General features: G+C 38.9%; 1 protein-coding gene across 4 annotated transcripts in view; it reads left to right on the top strand.

Annotated features, from left to right (window-relative positions):
• The window catches only part of LOC137298040 (double C2-like domain-containing protein beta), an 88,477-nt gene that overhangs the window by 61,799 nt on the left and 5,617 nt on the right, over positions 1-21,061 (top strand). Inside the window, exons 3-17 of one of the 4 annotated variants that reach the window (XM_067830107.1) lie at positions 3,659-3,802; positions 4,904-5,033; positions 5,538-5,624; positions 6,916-7,111; positions 7,785-7,880; positions 8,857-9,033; positions 9,790-9,954; positions 10,179-10,258; positions 11,163-11,237; positions 13,657-13,766; positions 14,495-14,618; positions 16,237-16,391; positions 16,727-16,808; positions 18,384-18,480; positions 18,839-19,007. In XM_067830107.1, coding sequence (XP_067686208.1) covers positions 3,659-3,802; positions 4,904-5,033; positions 5,538-5,624; positions 6,916-7,111; positions 7,785-7,880; positions 8,857-9,033; positions 9,790-9,954; positions 10,179-10,258; positions 11,163-11,237; positions 13,657-13,766; positions 14,495-14,618; positions 16,237-16,391; positions 16,727-16,808; positions 18,384-18,480; positions 18,839-18,972 — 1,852 coding nt within the window. In that variant the 3' untranslated portion in view covers positions 18,973-19,007. Of the gene's footprint in view, positions 1-3,658; positions 3,803-4,903; positions 5,034-5,537; positions 5,625-6,915; positions 7,112-7,784; positions 7,881-8,856; positions 9,043-9,789; positions 9,955-10,178; positions 10,259-11,162; positions 11,238-13,656; positions 13,767-14,494; positions 14,619-16,236; positions 16,392-16,726; positions 16,809-18,383; positions 18,481-18,838; positions 19,008-21,061 lie in introns of all 4 variants that reach the window. The other 3 variants (XM_067830091.1, XM_067830100.1, XM_067830083.1) reach the window with 3 other exon arrangements.

Raw genomic sequence — 21,061 nt, 5'->3', positions numbered from 1 at the left:
CTTTTTAGTAGCCTTTACTCTTTTAGGAGCATGGACTTACATGGCCCTTTGTCTTTTAGTAGCCTTTACTCTTTTAGGAGCATGGACTTACATGGCCCTTTCTCTTTTAGTAGCCTTTATTCTTTAGGTAGCATGGACTTTCTTGGCCCTTTCTCTTTTAGTAGCCTTTACTCTTTTAGTAGCCTTTACTCTTTTAGGAGCATGGACTTACATAGCCCTTTGTCTTTTAGTAGCCTTTATTCTTTAGGTAGCATGGACTTTCTTGGCCCTTTCTCTTTTAGTAGCCTTTACTCTTTTTAGTAGCCTTTACTCTTTTAGGAGCATGGACTTACATGTCCCTCTCTGTTTTAGTAGCCCTTACTTTTTTAGTAGCATGGACTTTTGTGGCCCTTTCTCTTTTAGTAGCCTTTACTCCTTTAGAAACCCTGACTCTTTTAAGGCCCCTGACTCTTTTGCTGTTTTAGTCTCCCTGATTTCAGTGGCTGACTTTTCAGTAGCTCTTACTCTTTTATTAGCCCTTATTTTTGTAGTGGTAGTGACATCTTATGTAGCCATAATTCTTTCAGTAGCCCTCACTTTTTAGTAGCCCTGATTCTTTCAGTTTAAGTAGCTGTGACTTTTGTGACCCTGACTTTTAGTGTGTCAGCCATGTTGTTGTACACAAGACATGCTGCGCTGTGAGCGGTGTATCCAGTGGAAGTCTCAAGAGGACATATTAGATTTGTCCTTGCTGAAGCTGTGCAGCTACATGGAGCATAGTTAATGACCTGCTTCAATTGACGTCAATCCAGTTAACTTTTGCAAATCTAGTTACTGATGTTTACGAACTGGTACGATAGATTACATCTGAATTTTATGTCAGGCTTCAAATTTGAAATAGCAAATTCAATAACGATGCTGCGTCTGGAAGAGATTGAATCGATACCAGAGTTTAATAGCCAAGCAGGTATGATCACAGCTTTAATCGTGTTGTAGAGGATTAGATTTATTTCCATTGCGGGGAATATTAGATTTATTCAGGGGAATTTGCTCATTGTGGTTATTTTTATGGAACTGAAATAGCTATCGAAGTTCATTTCTGACGTTTGTGACAATCGACATGTCGTATATCAGTTCAAATTTGTTATCAAATTCCGAAATTAGACTGGCAATCAAAAACTTTCAACCTTTTTTATCGCCCGCAACACATTTTGGGGGATTCATAAAGTCAACACTGTCAGGTTCATTTGTCTTTATAATAGTGCAAGATGCCTCCATTTGCTGATTTTGAAAGTTGTGTAGTATTTCTTACCAAACAGGGAAGATAGTGGTTAACAGCATTAAAGCATTCACTAGTTACACTGATTCCCCACATGAGTACAGTGTGTGAAACCCGTATCTGTTGCCCTCGTTGTGGTATTGATGGAATATTGCATGTAAAACTACACTTGCTCGCTCACTCACTCACTCTTCCCCAAACATGGCACATAATGGAGAAATAATGGCTCTAGAAATTGGCTTCATTCATTGTACCTATGTTAGGAATCAAACCCAAGTCTTAGGCATGACAAGCAAACACTCTGACACCTGGGCTACCCACTGTCCCAAATACTGAATATTGATGCACAGTTTGTGGGAAGGAGTCACAACCACAGCGTTAGAATCTTAAATATAGCAAATGACATTAGCTGTGAATATTGATGGGTTGGTGATCGATAGTGGTTAATGCATTCACCCGTCACGCTGAGACACAGTTCAATTCCACACACTGGTACATTGCAAGAAGTCAATACCTGGTGTTCCCGCCTTGATATTGCTGGAAGATTGCTGAGTGCAGAATTAAACAACCAACCAACCAACCAACCAACCAGCCTACAACCAACCAACCAACCAACCAGCCTACAACCAACCAACCAACCAACCAACCAACCAGCCTACAACCAACCAACCAACCAGCCTACAACCAACCAACCAACCAACCAGCCTACAACCAACCTTGTTCTCCTGTACATTCATTTGCAGAACTGTAAAATAAAGATAAATAGATAATATATTTCAGCAATATCACATAAGGGAACACCAGAAATGGGCTTGACACATTATACCCAATTTGGGAATCAAACCCATGTATTCAGTGTGACAAGCAAACACTTTGATATCCTGTGATAGAACAAACAATTCCTTAAAAATTGAAAAGAAGAAATGTGATTGAAGATTCTGAAGAAATCTAGACTTGCTTCAGTTTGGGGTTTGGCATTGCAAAAAGGACTCTGCTGAAGGGAATAGTGTGACAGACAATTGCCTGCAGTCAGTGGAAATGTACTGATGAATTTCACTTTAAACAAACACAGTAATAGTGATTTGAAACTAGGATCATTTGTGGAACAAGTTTTATTCAAAGTTGAATAAAATTGTGACTAAATATTTAAATATTGAACTGGCAAGGGAAAATTGTAGATTCGCAATCTTATTTTCATCCCATTTGATTTACTTCTTTCTTTTAAATATAATTCATGGGTGTGTTTTCACAGGAAACAGACTACACTGCAGTTAGGATATGAAATCAAAATATACTTGACTGTATACAGTATCAACATTAAAATTGTATTGATGTGCAGAGGTACAGATAAGCTGCATACGTGCATAAATTAGGCAATTATTTATGTGAAAACTGAATTCTTATTTGTCACAACAAAGGTATAACACTAGGTTCTTTTGAAGGACTTAAAGTTGACAACTTACAGTCTATCTTATCATTTTTCTTTTTTTTCAGAGTAAGTAACAAACACTAACATTTAAGCTATATTATATTTTGAAAGTTTATGGAAAATGGCAAAATACCCAATTGAGCTTTACTGAGGTGAGTTCAAATAATTTATTACGTGAGAGAAAATTGGGATACCCAGTTGGGATGTACACAAGACAGTACATAACGCAGCGACCAAAAATGTTATCTGTAACACTGGATGTGACGATTTACAGTGTATCAACTAGTAATCTCTAGTCAGATTCTGAATCATTACTTCTGTGGCTCTGAAAGCAGCCAAATTGTTGCCTGGGAAGATTTCCAGACACACCCTGAGGTAATGCGTGTTATATCTGATTGTAGATCCTTTGTGGGATTGTGTTAAACAGCTGATGGAGATCTCATCGATAACCCATCATCTGCCTCCTCAGTACACAGACATAGTCGCTAGATAAGGGCTAGATTCTGATCACATCAGACATGTAACGTGCATGAATGAAGCATATACAACTTTAATGGCTTTTGTCACGTTTGATGGATTTGGTGTTAGTTTTATCGTTCTCGTAAAACTATTGAGGATTTGTGTTATGAGCATCTAATCCTAGTATTGTGTGATGTTCGCAATATTACCTGGCTGCAAATGGTTCCACCTAAAAGGTTTGTGGGGAGTGTATTTGTCTGTTTGTCTATGGACCAGTTAATTGAAATACTCAGAAAATGGTCACAGTGACTATATACAAAAAGCAATAGATCATGCTTTCTCATAATCGAACACAGACAATTTTGGAACACATGTGTGCTTCAACAATATGAACTCTCTTTGCTACAGGCAGGGTACAGGGTCGGTATATGCTAATCACATGGCGTTGTGTACGTTTCTTCCTCCAGTTTGTCTGTGATATCCATTGACAATATGAACTCTATCTCTTACAGGCTGGGCACTGGATGGTCGGTACATACTAATCGTATGGCACAGTTCCATAAGAACGACCAGCTGAATCTAGACGAGCAGGAACAGATAATGCGTGTCATCAACCGTGCAGATTATCTCGAACAAATCGAACAAGAAAGGATTGGGTAAGGGAAAGATAATCCTATCACATCTGTGATATTTGTCTTGTCCGCCCTCCAATATGGTAGAACGGTAACAATATCCAATACATTAAATCATGGTGATAAACTTACTTTGATGATCGATATATAGATGTAGACATTCCCATTGAGTAACATCTCATCCTAAGCATGTGTCAAGTACATTGCATTTCAGTCTAGTAAGCTCAGTTATTTATCCAGTGATATTTCTCTTATCCTTTTCTAGTGTGGGTCTCCACAGTAACAATATCTGAAATGTCAAACTGTTGTCATGCAGTTACTTTGGTGTTAGTTGCGTACGTATCCCAGTCAGGAACGTCTAGCCCCTAGCCTTTGTCAAGTAAAATTCAGCTCCGTTTAGTAAGCTCAGCTAGTGATAGTCCTGAAGACACTGACACTGGTCCATTAGTCTAACAGTCTTTTCCAGGACGAGTTATCTGTTCTGAAACATTAGTCCAAATTGACTACTGCCATTTGGCCACACTTTTTTTATTACTTTGTTTACAGATTTTTTACAGTAATATTCCTGTGGGTAGGTTGTGGGGATACAAATGTTATTTCAGATTTTTTTCCCTAAGTGGCTTTCACCATTTGTGATCTGTTTTATAAAAACAGAATACGCCATCAGCCATCCAAGTGTTGTCGTTTCCTACTGTAATAGGATTCTTAAAAAAACAGCATTACACTCAGTAATGATAATAAAGTATTGTTTCAGTATTTACAATTTTGTTTTGCCCCAATGTTGAATCATAGCATAAAGTTGATTTTAATCAAGTGGATTTTTTTATCAGTGGTAAAAAAAAAATGAAAAAATTGGTATATTTCTTCCAACTTCAGCAAAAATAGGGTAGGATAATAGGGAAATGTAGAAAATTTTGGAGCTGTCCCAGCCTTAGAATGTATTGATACTAAGATATAACAGAGTTATCGCCATTTTAAAATAACATAAATGTATGATAGACATATCAATAATTTGTTACTAATTTGTCTTAACAATACTTGAATCCATTATCGTAGAATAAGTAGATGTGGAGAGGAGGTTTGTGTAGGGGCCACTTCATGAACAGATATGATAATGGTTGACAGACGTCTTGTGGACAAGCTGGAAAACATGAGGAAGAACTGTATCGGTAACGGAACCACCCAGTGTGTTCTGTGTGGGGACGAGTTCGGACTTCTTGGAGCATCACCCACCTTCTGTGATTCCTGTAAAAAGGTAACCATGGATACCATATTCATGCTATCATTCACTGATTGTTCTGTCCACATGAGTAACAGCCAGTCACAGTACTGTATTCACTGGTGTAAGATAACACTGAACCTATCTTATGCTATCAAACACTGGCCTTACAGGTCAGTAAGAGACAATCACATTTCAATGGGGCAGTGGGGTAGCCTAGTGGTTAAAGTGTTCTATCATCACCACAAAGACATGAGTTCGGATCCCCACATGTGTTCAACATGTTAAGCCTATCTGGTATACCTTGCCATGATGTTGCTGGAATATTGCTGGAATATTGCTAAAAGCAACGTAAAACCAAACTCACATTCTTGCACACTCATCCAGACTCTCCCCCATTTACTCACGCACCCACTCGTGCACTCACCCACTCACTCACTTATGCGCTCACTCACTCACTCATCCACCCACTTACAGTTCAGTGTTCACTGGTGTAAGGTAACCCTGAATGTATGTTCATGCTATCGACCACTGTTCCAGGCGGTGTGTTCCAAGTGTGGGGTGGACACCTGGAGTGGGGGGAAGCAGCAGCTGTGGATATGTAAGATCTGCAGCGAACAGCGTGAGGTGAGTTGCCAGTCCCTGTGTCACACTAGATAACATTATATCATGAAAGATTCATTCAGTGTCTCATATCTATATTGACTAAGAAGGTTAAGAACATTTATAGGTATTGCATGACGTTTACAGTTGACCCTGTACAGATTATTAAGGTTGTCGCAGTGTTTTGAAAAATTGAAATGATCTGCTGAAACAATATTTTTCGAGTCTCTGAACAACATGCCACTCAGGATTGAAATATCAATTGTTTGAAAATGCATGCTAAGATTGATTAACTAAATGATTCATACATCTGTGCTATATTCTTCCTGTGGGACTCCTAATGCATATTATTTGCATTAATATTCAATTTGTTTGAGAAAAAGGTTCAAAACTTTTGCATCCAGTCACACCAGTAATGAGTTCTGGTTACAGAAATAGACTGACTATGGAATCATTGTGATATTGTATTGGCACATTTCTACAAACATTTCTTTTATGATGATCTCTTGTACGTCCTGTGTGAAAAAATGGCTGAATGGCTGAATATGGAGATCAGAATGTCTGTCCACCTGCCATTCATCTGTTTTCCAAATCCATTGAGTAATTCTTGCTGAAGCTTGCTATACAGTTCAGTAAACATTTGATAATTCATAATCTTCATTTTTGTTCTTTTTTTTTATTATTTTGATATTTTCATGACAAATCTGGATGTCAACTAAAATGAAAGTAGTCCTCGTTTCCGCATTCAGACAGAAAAGGCATTTATACATATGTCCTCTCAATTTGTACAAATTGTTTCGTTTGTGTTTAAAGTATGTGTTGAAGACAAGAGATTTGGAAAAATTAGATAAAATTGTAATGGAATTACTTTTCTTTTATCCTTTAAATAACCACTTCATTAACTGTGACAGTAAGTTATACAGAGGCATTCAGCTTTGCATCTTCAATCTCTGTAGAGGACTTGTTGAACAAAGGTATCATGGTGCACTTAGTAGGTGCAAGAGTTGTATGATCCCCAGGAAATTGTGATTAGTAATAAGATGTGCCATTGAGATGGTCATCCAATGATAAAGGTTTAAGCATGTACTAGCTGCATGGATATGTGGATTATATACTTGTTATATACTATTATATTATAGTATATTGTATACTATTATGATCTAGTGATAGTGAGCCAAACTCCACTTTCAGATTGCACAATATTGTTGAGATTGGGAGGGGAGATGAGTAAATTGTTTTTGTACCATCCATTGTGACATATATCTGATGAGTTCCTCCTGGTGCCCTGTGTCTCACTGTGTACCATTTTATGTAGGTGTGGAAGCGATCTGGTGCTTGGTTCTTCAAGGGCCTACCCAAGTATGTGATCCCGGAGAAGATCAAGTCTGAAGGCAGCAAGTACCAGCGAGGTGGGCGGACGCAGCAGCTGAGGCAGTCAACGAAGGGGCGTCCAGGAACTCAGTTGCGGGACTCCTACACCTGGCATCGAGCCAGGGGCAGCTCCAGCACAGGTGGGTTTAATTGGTCCTAAACACTTTGGGCTATCCATCTCACTCCAGTATGTCCTGAACACTGTGCCCTAGCCACCTCACTCCAGTAGGCACTTAACATTGAGATCCAGCCACCTCACTCCAGTAGGTACTGAACACTGTGCCCTTGCCACCTTACTCCAGTAAGTCCTGAACACTCTGAACCAGACATCTCACACCAGTAGATGCTGAACATCGTGTCCTGTCCATCTCACCCAGTAGGTCCTGAACACTGTACCCTTTCCATCTCACCCGGTATGTCCTGAACACATGTCCTGAACACTGTGTCCTGTCCATCTCACTCAGTAGGTCCTGAACACCGTGTTCTGTCCATCTCACCCCAGTAGGTCTTGAATACCATGTCCTGTCCATCTCACCCTGTATGTCCTGAACACCATGTCCTGTCCATCTCACCCAGTAGGTCCTGAACACCGTGTCCTGTCAATCTCACCACAGTAGGTCCTGAACACCGTGTCCTGTCCATCTCACCCAAGTAGGTCTTGAATGATGTGCCTTATCAACTCACACCCTGGGAAAGTGTTTGCAATCCTCCAGTTTGATTTTTGTGTCCCAGTTTCACAACTTAATTTGCAATTTCAGTGCCTATTCTAATATTGTGTTGTATTCCTACATCAAGTGTCTGACTGTATTGCAGCCAGCTATGGGGAGAGCAGCGAGCAGGAGTCCTCCAGCAGCTCAGAGGATGAGTACAACATTGCCAAGCCAAAGTCCAAGAGAGGTGGGGAGTCAGGTATGCCACCTTGATAGTGGAGAAGAGTCTCATGCAGATCTTGCTAGACAGGTTCTATCATACTGTGTGTCTCCAGATGTTCCTAGTGGGCTTGACCTTCTACATTAAACTGTATCATAAGGGACCATCCATTATTTATGGCAATTGGGGTGATGATGATTTTTATGGAGAATTATGTACTATGTGAATGTCCCCCATATAATGTATGTAAACAGTAAGTGACACACCCCACCACCTCATCCTACACACACGTCATGTAGAAGTCAGTGACACCTCCCCACCCACGTCCCCTACCTATAATGTTGAAGAAAATATTTATGTTATTTTTATATTTTTGTGAACCAAAGTTAAACCTGTGTTTACAATGACATGTGACCAGGAAATACTCATTTTCAAAAGAAGGTAAACTGTTACCAACCGTAATATTCTCTCTCTCTCTCTCTCTCTCTCTCTCTCTCTCTCTCTCTCTCTCTCTCTCTCTCTCTCGCTCTCGCTCGCATGCACACATACATGTCCCCTCACTCAGTATAATTTTATGTAGATTTTGTATGAAGTCATGTATCACTGTAAGATGCATATATATATATACAATTTCTCAGTACATGGTTCAGTGGCTTCATACAAATAAAGGACAGAAACTGTCCAAATTCATATACAGTTCCAGTACTCATCTAAGGACCTGTCAAGATCTCAGTAAGAATTGGTCTTCAGCAACCCAAGCTTGTCATAAGAGGCGATTAACAGGATCAGGTGAACAGGTTCGCTAACATGTTTGATATATGTCATCGTATTCTAATTACACAGATCAATGCTCATGCTCTTGATCACTGGACTGTCTGGTTCAGACACGATTGTTTACCGACTGCAGCCATTATAGCTGAAGTAATGCTGAGCATAGCATCATACAAATCATACAAGTAAAAGATTTGACTTAGATACATTTCCCTCACTTATCCTCATCGTTCCTCCCCCTCAGAGAGCGACAACATGAGCATGGGAAGTCGAGGCAGTGCCCCCCACCTGTATGGGGTGCAGAGTCTGGCTGACAGCAAGAACAGCATCACCAGCAGCAATTACCACGGGGGACACTGGAGTGCTACAGAGAGTAGCCGTGGAGACGATCTCCATGATGACTCGGAAAACGATAACAATAGTAACTATGGTAATTCGTAATACAATGGCCACAGGGTCTGTTCAAAATTTTCATTTTGGGAGTTTAGTTTTGGTATTATTTCTGTTATTTCTGGAATACATTCTTTCATAAATACCCAGTCATCTACAGATAAATGATTTGTGCTTGTTTCAAGAAAATTGTACTGAAAATAATGCGATATTCTCAGTTTTAAGTGAAGTAAAGGCTGAAATGTAGGCAACTTGATCCAATGAAGTCACATCATCAGGCCAAAATTATGCTGCAATGCTGGATAGAGTTAGTAGCATCCTATGAAGTAGCAGGACAATATGGAGAGACCTGTGTATTACAGTACGGTTGCAACGATTCAGTAAGATTCATCGAAAATCAAATCTGACACATTGGTTTCGATTTTCGATAACCATTATAACGATTCGATACTTGGATACCTATCAATATTATTTCCACACAGCCAGAGGACAATTTTGACTCAAACTCTAACAGTTTCAAGCACTGAAGTAGGTGAAACATGCTTGATTGATGTCGGACTAATTATTGTTGAAAATTCTTGCTAGTGAACATTGCCAATTTGACGATGGATTCCATGCTAAAAAGGCCGATTCTCTTGAACTCTGATGTTTAAATGAAATGTGATGGTTTTAGTTGTGTGAATAACCGAATCGAAAATGATCAATATTAGTCCAGTATTGAAAATCGAATCGAATGAGGTCTAGGTGTATCATGCAGCCCTATATCACAGCATCTTTCTTACTTCAGGATTTAGCCGCCAGGGTTCAGTGCAGTCCGGCCATGAAATGACCAGTCGTCTTGCGGCTCGCCACGAGGAGGATGCTGATATTGACTCTGCTGTGGACAGATATATGAAAACGTCACAGCAGGATGACTATGATGATCAAGTGTCGTCACCAGACAGCGATGGTGGTGAGATGTCAGAAATATACAAATACTTTGGATGTCAAAAAGAGTTTTGTACAGTGAAAGAATATTAACATTGCTTAATCTGTTCATCAAATGAATGTAACGGGTCTGGGTAGTGAGACAGGTACCCAGGTCCAACTCATTACTCACCTGTCCGGGTATCCAGGTTACCTGTCACAGCCCTAGTAGAAATGTACTTGAGACTGATAAGTGACGTATACTTGCAGCCTCCCTCGGCACCCTGGAGTTCTCCCTGCTCTACGACTCCGTCAACAACGCCCTCTACTGCACCATCGTCAGGGCAAGGGTATGTACTCTTTCATCACCTTTATGGGCATATAACAGCACCGAATGACTTTGTAAGAGATGATGGGATTGGATGAGCAGGCTTACTGACTTAGTAATTGCAAGCATGGTCTGGTTCACAGTTTGTTCACTGCCAGCATACAACCTGAATATTGTGTCATTAAAGGTACTATTTCACACCACTCTTTTCTGAAAATACATAATGAACTCTTGCGCCCTCTACCAGTCGAACATTACTTGAAGCGAACACCACAGAGTTATGTCCCTTGGAGTGCTCTTTATGAATATCCTATGGACACCTTGTAATTGAAATCAGTTAAGTAAACACTGGCAACACCATATGCAGCAGTTTTTGGCATGCAGACCAATTGTTTACATTCCACATATGGCAAGTGTTAACTGTTTGGAAGCTGTTTGCCTCAAACTTTCAAATATCAATTTAAGGCAAGTTGGAGAGGATAATAAGTCTTTCATTGCATCCATTTGAAGCTAGGCCAAAATATTGTGGAAAATGTGTGAAATTGTGCCTTTAAGTAATATTCTCAGGATCATTTCATAATGTTTTGATGAACTAGTGCTTCGGTCTACATGTTCAGTCAGTTTTACTTTAGTCCTCATTAAATCCTGGTGTTCATCAACCTATGCCTGTCACAAGAGGCATCAAACACGATGACGGGTATTCCAGTTGACTGACTTGGTTGATACATGTCATTGTATGCCATTTGTGTACATTGATTATCATACTATCGATCACTTGATTGTCTTGTCCAGACTGATAAACAGATTGCTGGAATATTGTTGAGTGTGACCAAAGCAACATTTAAAACAAAAGGTAGCTACAGTTTTGATGAATATTGGTATTTCTGTATATGAAAGCCCATATTGCATTACTTGTATTTTGACAGGGTCTGAAAGCTATGGACTCCAATGGGTTGTCCGACCCCTACGTCAAACTGCACCTTCTACCTGGGGCAAACAAGGTGAGTAGGTCTGTCATGACTGCCACTTGTGTGAGACTGCCAGCTTATTGGCCATATTTGAATTTCTTCTTCATATTGATATGATATTTCTTAATTACATTGAGGGGGGAAAGATAGCAACAAGGTCTAATAACACCTGGAAATCTGTCAATTTAGGAGATGAAGGTGTGGTTTTTAGTCTAGATTTACCTTTAAATTAATTGGAACCACATTAAATTTTGGATTGATCACTAACCATCTTCCCAGCTGTCCTGCAGGGTGCGCACAGGCCTGGAAAAGGCCTTAAATTTGACAGTTGCCTTGAAAAGACCTTAAGTTTAGCATTGACTTAAAAAGATCTTGAATATTAAAAGATTGCCTTGAAAAGGCCTTAAATTTGATCTAAAAGATATTTTAAAAAATAGATGTATTACAATATGTTATCGAAACATATGTTAACGAAACTCGGGTCACAGTTTACATGTATTCATAGACTAATCACAGTTTGCTTCATCACAGTTCGGGAAACCACGAACATTCACGGAAATACATTATTCAAAATGCTCACGCACAACCGCAAATCATTGTTGGTGACCTTCTTATCATCCAATCAGATGTAGGTCATTGCAAAAAATGTGTGGCATATTCATGGCCAAGTAAGCTCAAGGGTAAATGTGGGTTCCTGGCATCTAAAACTGTCTGTTTACGAAAATACTATCAGTGTTTTCAAAGTAGAAGATTCATACAGAGTTACACAGCCTTTAAGTTACAATTTTTAAATAAATTTTGAGAAATTTCATTCACTGATAGGATAGTGTTGAGAAACATTAACATTTGTGTGCCACAAAACTGTCATGAAATTATGTTATGCATGTTCGGCGCTAATGGGATTTTTGAACAGGGATGTTGTATTTACATATCAAAGTATTGGCATTACCTGTCAAGAACATGGGCCATTCCATTTCTTGACTTCATGACCTGTATTGGATCAATCTATTTCTGAATATAGGTAAGGTGGGCAGCTTATGTACAGATTAAGAAAATATCTTGAAAAAGTTAAATAATAATTCAATTTAATAAAAAGTGAGTTGTTTTAAGTGGAACATTATGTATCCACAAAATGATTCCAGCAGAAAATTTTGATCTTTTAATTCAAGAATATACATATTGGGAATACTTATTAATCTAGTGCTCTATAATGGCCGTTCTAACACTTGTCACGTGTCCAGCTGGCATTGTCGGGCACTGCCATGTAGAGGGGTCATAGGTTAATGCCATATTTGGCAGCAAGGGTGCTTCGCACATTAGGCCTAGTGATGACCACTGGTGGGTCGCACTGTTTTTAATGTCAACTGGAAGAAGAAATATTCTTGGGTGGATACATTCAAAGAGGATCGCCACAAGGCATTATGCAATGTCTGCTACAAGCTTTAAAATCGCACGCACGAAGTAAATCAGGTAAACGAATGAGCACGTGGCTCAAGCGTATGGTCATCCATGCCTTCGTTCTTACAAGTGCCAACAACGAGCAACGACGATAAATCGAGCGGTGAAATTAATTCTCCCAGTGAATTGCTGACTCTCACTATTCCAGCCCCACCAAAATTGGAAAGTACAACTTCTGCAAAATCGGCAACAAACACGATCTCAAAATTTGTAGCAGACAATTCTGTTCAGAAATTCAATACAAATCTGTTATCTAGTACATGGTTATCAGTAAATTGACTCATCCTCAGTGGGTCTTAAATTTGGCTGAAGTGGTCTTAAAAAAGCCCTAAAAAGGCCTTAAATTTGATTGTCATGTGGCTCTACCCACCCTGTACTGAAATATTTTCTCTTAGTCTACTGCATTTCTGACCCAATGTGGTGCAAGACCTGCATTGAATATTGAAATTACCATCAGTCGACCTTCGCTTGTACTTATTATAAGGGCAGACCAATCGTATTTCTTGTGTTATGGATGCATAGGTATAAAAATGTATATATACAATTTTCCCATTCAAAAAATAACATTAGGATATGCGGGAGCGTGACTCGACTAGTTTTGGGACACTAAAACACTGGTGTGTGTCCTCAGAGACTTTAAACTGAATTACCTAAACATATTCATGTTGTAAATCAATGCTTTGACCACCTCAGTAAATTTAAACTTATTTAATTTAAACTACCATGGGATTTGGTTTGACTGTTGATTGTTATTTTATTTTTTACTCAGCCATGCTGTAAACACGAAATATAATTGATCTGACCTTATTTCAGAATGTCAGTAAAAGTGATTGAGACAGGAATGTTTCTCTCTTAAAAGTTTTAAGCTTAATCAGTCATGCTGGCTTCAAATAACAACAGATGTGTTGTATATTTTGTATTTAGCTCTTTCATCTCTTTAAGTTTACTAAAAACTGAACTAGAATGAATATAATGCTGTGTGATTCAATCTCAGTCCACCAAGATGAGGACGAAGACAATTCACAAGACTCTCAACCCAGAGTGGAATGAAACGCTCACATACTATGGCATCACAGAAGAAGACTGTCTCAAGAAGACTCTCAGGTGTGTATACAACCTCGCAGTTCAAGGAACCCCCCACCCCCAGTCCCCACATGTGCTCACCATCCTATTGGTTCAGGTGGTCCAATTAAATTATCTGGTTCATTGCATGTCATCTAATGACCAGTCTAAGTATTATTAAGCTGAGCATTAATTGTTACACTGCTATACTGAGTCTAAATAACTAGCCTAGTTGCCAAGGCTTGAGAATTACGTAATAACTATAGCTCGAGAAAGATAATTTGTCATTTCCATCACTTGTTCATTGTTGTCAAAGTAATGAAAACCACAAACGTGCCAAATTTAGTAATGTTCAGTGCCACTGGTTTTAAACCTACCTCTGCACAGGACATAGACATTGTAAAAAGACATTTTATTGAAAATAAAACTTTGGTTTAGATTTATACTTGTTGATACCCAACATGAAACCATGATGTCTACCGGAAATCAGTCTGTAAGAGAACAAGGTATAAATAAAACCAACAGACATGTGAAATTGTATTCTAAAATTTGCCAACATTTTACTACAAAACTCTACAGAGGCATTGCTATGGCTGTGAACTGACTCTTGGATAAATGCCTCGTAGCTCATTCCAGATCTTTCTGTCTAAATCTAGTACAAGTTTCAAAACAGCATATCACTGCCCCTCACTATAATGCATTACACCTTGAACATTGTTACACAGTAAATAGCCCTGCCACTTAACAGATCATGTTTTTGGTGATTTCAGACTGTCTGTACTGGATGAAGATGCATTTGGGTTTGACTTCATTGGTGAGACTCGAGTCCCTCTCAAGAGGATCAAGCCACACCAGACGAAGCAGTGCAATGTCTACTTGGAGAAGCAACTTCCGGTATTGTATTCCCAGCATCTTGTAGGGAAACATAGATACACGGTGCTCATTGTCAGTTCATTGTTAGGTCACATTCAGCTCATTCACTGTCACCCCCTTGTTAGCACATTGTCAAGACATTGTTAGCTGACTGTCACCTTGTTAGCTCGCTGTCAGGCCATTTTTAGGTCACTGTCAGGCCATTGTTAGCTCACTGTCAGGTCATTGTTAGCTCACTTTCAGGTCATTGTTAGCTCACTTTCAGGTCATTGTAACTCACTGTCAGGTCATTGTTAGCTCACTTGTCACTTCACTGTCAGGTCATTGTAACTCACTGTCAGGTCATTGTAACTCACTGTCAGGTCATTGTTAGCTCACTGTCAGGTCATTGTTAGCTCACTGTCTCCTCATCATTAGCCCACTGCTAGGTACTGTCACCTCATTGGTAGCTCACAAATAATTCACAATTTTGCTCGTTGTTAGCTCACTGTTAGCTCACTGTCTCTTCGCTGTCAGCTTGCTGCTAGCTCTCTGTTTGCTCGTCGTCATATCACTGCTAGCTCTCTGTTTGCTCGTTGTCAAATCACTGCTAGCTCTCCTGACTGAAAGTGTCTGTCACTCTGCTGTTTGTCGGTCAAGAACTTTTACATTTTAAACATCTAGTCAGAAAGGCCACACAGATCAAGCTTTGTCTGAATAATAACACCAATGATATCTGTAAGCAGTTCCAATCTAATGGTAACCTAGTCACCAATATTTTCTTAAGTGAGCTACAGTAACTGGACACCCATATTTTCACCTTGGTTCACAATGTTTGTAACGTAATATGACCATACTTCTCATGCATTCTACCTCAATACAACTATCTTCTGGGTCAAGTCAAGTCTTTTATTTCGTATGGAGAACTATCTTCTTCAATATGCCTTTTTAGTATATCTTCAATATGCCTTCTTAAACTGCCTTCAAAACTGTATTTGAACTTGTTATGGGAGAAAGCATAACAGTCACTCTGAATATTTTACCAGTGAACGTCTAGATTAGAATGTTGGCCCTTAGTAAGCCATGCTTGTAAGAGGTGACGGTGGTCAGGTCAGGTAGTCTGGCTTCCTCAAGTTGCAGTGACTTGGTTGACACATGTCATCATATCCCAGTACTGCAGATCAATGCTCATGCTGTTGATCACTGGATTATCTGATGCAGACTCTATTTTAACAGACTGCCGCCATATAGCTGGAATATTACTGAGTGTGGTGTAAAACCTTAACTGACTCACTCAATGAATATATTTAGCAGCATGTTTATCCCCCCAATTCAACTCACCCCACCCAGCACAGTTCTGTCTTGGCAATTCTGACAGTGCTTATTGATCTCATCTCCTTCAATAAGACGTTAAGAAACTTAAGGGTTCCTTTAAAGAATTCTTTTATTGGACCTAATTCTTTACTATATTTGTGAGCCTATGTTACCGTTGACTTGACACAGTTGTCTCCCTTACATCTGAAAATGGATGATCTGATAACTCTATGGACAAGTAAATGCTGTCGCTGCTATACTTAAATGAATTGTCTTTTGGCCTTACATATAAATGTATTTGTGGAACAATGCTAATCTTGGCATGACATAGTTCTCTCCCTTGCAGCTGGAGAAGGATGATGATCTGATAGCTATACGAGGCAAACTTCTGATGTCCTTGAGATACTCTACATCAAAACAAGCTCTGATTGTCCGCATAATACGCTGTGCGGAGTTGGCAGCATGTGACTCGAATGGCTACTCTGACCCTTATGTCAAAGTGTAAGTATTTCCTTTTTAAGGGGCCAAATATTTTATTTTGAATTTTGTGCTTTGATACAGGGTTCTTATTCTTCATAAGCCCTGAAAAAAAAAAATCACTCTTGGTATCCATGGTTACTGTGATTACAAATCTTGGTTTCCATGGTTACCACTTCCTGTACTGTTATTTGCTGTTACCATAGTTACTTCAAAATTACTGGTTGAAATGTCAGTAATTAAGAAAGATCATGTAAGACTGTAGCTGGCAGAATAATGTATAAACAGCCAAAGCAAGAAGTTCTTATCAGTCAAAAGAGAAGTCCATAGATGAATACGGTGAAATTTGCTTGTTTCAGCTACCTGAAGCCTGACAGAGACAAGAAATCCAAGTTCAAGACTGCTGTGAAGAAAAGAACGCTCAATCCAGAATTCAACGAGGTATGGTGCTATACTGCATCGGCTGTTGCTTGAATTTCAGACCATTCACTGAATATCTGACTCACCTGACAGTTAGGGGTTAAACAGTGTGCTCTTATCACAGTATGATATGTATTTTGGTACCAGCCTTAGGTTCTGTTCAGTCCATTTCAGATCAGTGTACAGATATGATATCAATGCAGAAGATTGAAACAAGAGATAAACCTTACAGAAATGCATAGTTTTTGACAAAATGCTTCAATTTCTAGATACTTTTGAAAAGATTTACAAAGATAAACTGAAAATATCGAATCTTTGGAATACTGCATTATGCTGTTTCACCAGTACTCACAGTATTGTTACTATCATATTGTGGCTGAAGAATGAGTGAGTTTAGGTCTACGTTGCACTCAGCAATATTCCAGCTATATGGCAATGGTCTGTCCCCATCATGATATTCCTTGAAAAGCTGCATAAAACTAGAATTCACTCACTCACTCTCCACTTGGGACATTTGGAAGGCCTTGTGTATAAACTGTTCGTCATGCTAAGGTCTGGGTGCGAGCAATTTTTGAAGACTGCTGTCTCCTGTGATGATATTGTTGGTAAAAGCAGTGTACCACTTGACACTTATTCAATGAGTCTGTGCACTAAAAGCGTTTGTGGCAAGTAGGCAGGACAGGGAATGTAGATGAATACACTTGGTTGCTACAGGTACATGAGGGATTAAGCACAATACACGCAGACCGTGGCGTGAGCTCAATGCCACTTCTGTTTAACACGTGTCTCATAGACACGGTCTGCACGAGGAAACTGAATTTGTCAAGTTGAAGGCAACAACCAGTCTCACTTAATGTTCAAATAGAATGTTCTGGAGTGCCTTCCCATAATGCAAACTGGGGTCATTTGTCAGGTCATGGCTCATCTAATACTGGTTCATCAGTATTACCTTTTTCATTATGTTCGCAAACTCTGTCTGCAGTACAGTACTTTAATTAATCATTTGCATTAAGACTATTTATCATTTTATTTATCTGTAAGTCATTAGCGCTATGATGATCGTAAATCTGATACTTTTATATAGACTTACGACAGTCTTAGTGCTACGATCACTTTGAGGAATGGAGCCCAGATTACTTGCCCACCTGCTTAATTTGTCACGAACACGTTCACTGCACTGGCTCATCAAATTCTTGTCAAGCAGTAGCATGATATAACAATCAAAACACAATTCACACGAGGAAATTGAACTTTTTAATATTTAGACAACAACCTGTTTCCCTCTTGTTTCAAATGGAATGTTCTGGAGGACATTCCAATATATGCAAACTGGGGTCATTTGTCAGGTCGTGGCTCATCTAATACTCGATTATTTAGACAGACACCATGTAGCTGGAATGTTGCTGGTGGCTGCGTAAAACTTAGCTCACTCACTCATGACATTGTTGATTGTGAGTCATTGTCATACCATTTTGCAGCATTTTGAAGTTTCCAGCCATGGTTGTGTGGCTGGGTTTTGGGTTTATTTCATACACTGGTGTTAGACAATTGTAACCCTAGGTTAAATCCTCTCTCTAAACACTGTGTATGTTGCAGGAGTTTGTGTACGAGATCCGCCACAATGACGTGGCCAAGAAGACTCTTGAGATTACTGTGTGGGACAAGGACATTGGCAAGGCTAACGACTTCATCGGTAAGACAGACATCACTACACTCAGTATAGGCTTAATGGCATAAATAGAAATTATCTGAAACTTGCCTTCAAATTAGCTAACAAATTTTTTTCAAGTTTTCAAGCTGCATATTTTAAATATTGATTAGGGGTGGGGGGAGGTTAGTGGTTAAAGCATTTGCTCGTCACACTGAAGACCCGGGTTCGAATTCGCTACCACCCATTTGTGGTGTCTCCCTCTGTGATATTGCAGAGAGCAGTTTAAAACTACACACACTCACTAATTATTGATAATAAGATATATTTAGTGTATTTAGGATCATATCATTTTATAACCAATGATTGCATTTCTTATTGTTCATTATGAATTCCCTATCAGGTGGAGTTCAGCTTGGCATCAACACAAAGGGAGATCGGCTCAAGCACTGGTTCGAAACACTGAAGAACCCAGACCGCGAGTTCCGCCGCTGGCACATTCTGTCAGCCGAGTTGACACCTGAGGTTTATACATGATTAAGTTTTGTGCATGACGTAGCACAGCCATCATTGTGAGTGGAATTTTGTTTGTTTGTATGTTTGTTGGGCACTGTTTAAGGATTTCAGGAGCTGAAATATATGTTGAAGCATTGTAAAAATATTCATAGTGTATATTAATACAAAGAAAGTGATCCCAATGTTGTTGAACTCGATGTATCTTCTTTCAAGCATTCATGTTTGGTAAACGTCATGGAGGCTGATCCAAATTACAGTTCCATTCTATTTGCAAATTTTGGTCGATAAATTCATTTTTTCACTCCTGAGGTGCTTGTTTGTGCAAGGATGTTCAAAGTAATCAATATAAATTGATTACTGTAGTCCATGATCTAGAGATAAGCTGGAATTTAATTTGTGGCCAATTAGAAAAGAGTTTTAAAGCCTGTAAATTCTGAACTGAATTCTGAAACTGAATCATCCTTGCACAGACTTTATATATAATTATGATTAGACTCTTGTCATGTCTGCCTCAAGTAGAGACACCGCGTAGGACACAGCTTTGATATTCACATCGTTTACATATAAATTGTAGCATCTGTATCATTGTTCAGGATTGCTCAAAACTTGAAACAGCTAAACTAGAGGATAACTTTGCTTTTTTGAATAATTACTCTGGAGAAAAGGTAATACGTTTAATATATAATTCATGGATTTAATAATGTGTTAAAAAATATTTTATGTCATAGTATTTGTTAAAGACACTATATCACTCTTTACCTCTAAAAATGCATAATGAATTTCCCTCAATAATACTGCCAGCCCTCAGGGATTCTACCATATAATTTACTCTCCCCCAAATTGCGTATTTACATTAGAAAGTTTGAATAAATGAATACAACGACTCTCACACCTTTTACCAGTGTTTAACATTATTTCAAACGAACCTCATAGAGTTATGTCCCTTGGAGCACTCTGTATGAATATCCAATGCACAACTTGTGATGGAAACCAGTTTGGCAAACAGTGACAACACCATAAGTGATAGTTTTCACTGTACAGAGCAGTTGTTTTATTCCACATATGGCAAGTGGTCTCTATTTGGAAGGTGTTTGCCTCAAAGTTTCTATTAACAATTCCAGGCAGTTCATATAATAAGTGAAAATAAGTTCTTTACTGCATCAGTAGGAATCTAAAGTGAGTACATAATGTCCCAGTATATGTAATATAGGCCAGAATATTGTGGAAAATGTGTGACAGTGTGCCTTTAGCATCTATTAGTATTTCATTATGACAGAAAAATGTACCTATTTAGGCAGTGCAGAATAATGATTCTGTGGCGATCGATGAGTGGAATGAAGTACTTTTGTCATAAGTTTTGTCATGTGACTGTCATAGTGGCAAATTTGATGCAAGTTGCTCAAAGTCAGACATCCCCTTGTTTAGGCCATGTCAATCTGAAGTTAACTGTTAGTTATACTGAACAGCAAAAGAAATGCAACGTCTTTTTTTTATTTGGTCACATTTTGAAATAGAAGACATAAACGTGAATGAGAGATATCATTTTTTTTAACTGTTACCTATTTCCAAAGGATAGTTTTTGTCACCATCGCCTACTTCATTTCACTGTGGATGATTGAAGAAAATATATTGTTTGTCTCTCATGGGGTCATCAAATTTTAGGCCAAGGAAAACTTGTGAAGATCTAGTTTAAATTTCATCTTCAGCAGCCTATACTTTTGGTACGTGGTGCTATTGGGTCACAGTAACATAGTTCAGTGCTCATAATGTTGATCACTGGATTGTCTGGTTGAACATTTACAGACTGCAGTCCTATAGCTGGAATATTTTGAATGCGGCATAAAACTAAACTCATTTACTCAGATGTCAACCAAGTTTTCTGCCCAGTATCTTGTTAAACAACACAAAAACAGGTGACGTGCATTTTACATACGGCATGAAACTAAACTCAAAACTAAACCAGAATGTTGTTACATGGCATTTTAAACGATCATGTGTATTTTAACTAAACTCATTCACTCTCTTCTCCCACCCACCCCGACCCTCATTAAAATAGCTTGTCGTTGCTAAAGTTTTGACCATGAGTATTCCTGAAGGAGCACATCAGAAC

The sequence above is a fragment of the Haliotis asinina genome, chromosome 1, assembly GCF_037392515.1.
Source record: "Haliotis asinina isolate JCU_RB_2024 chromosome 1, JCU_Hal_asi_v2, whole genome shotgun sequence".
In the NCBI taxonomy this organism is placed as follows: domain Eukaryota; kingdom Metazoa; phylum Mollusca; class Gastropoda; order Lepetellida; family Haliotidae; genus Haliotis; species Haliotis asinina.
This window is presented reverse-complemented; position numbering and strand designations above follow the sequence as displayed.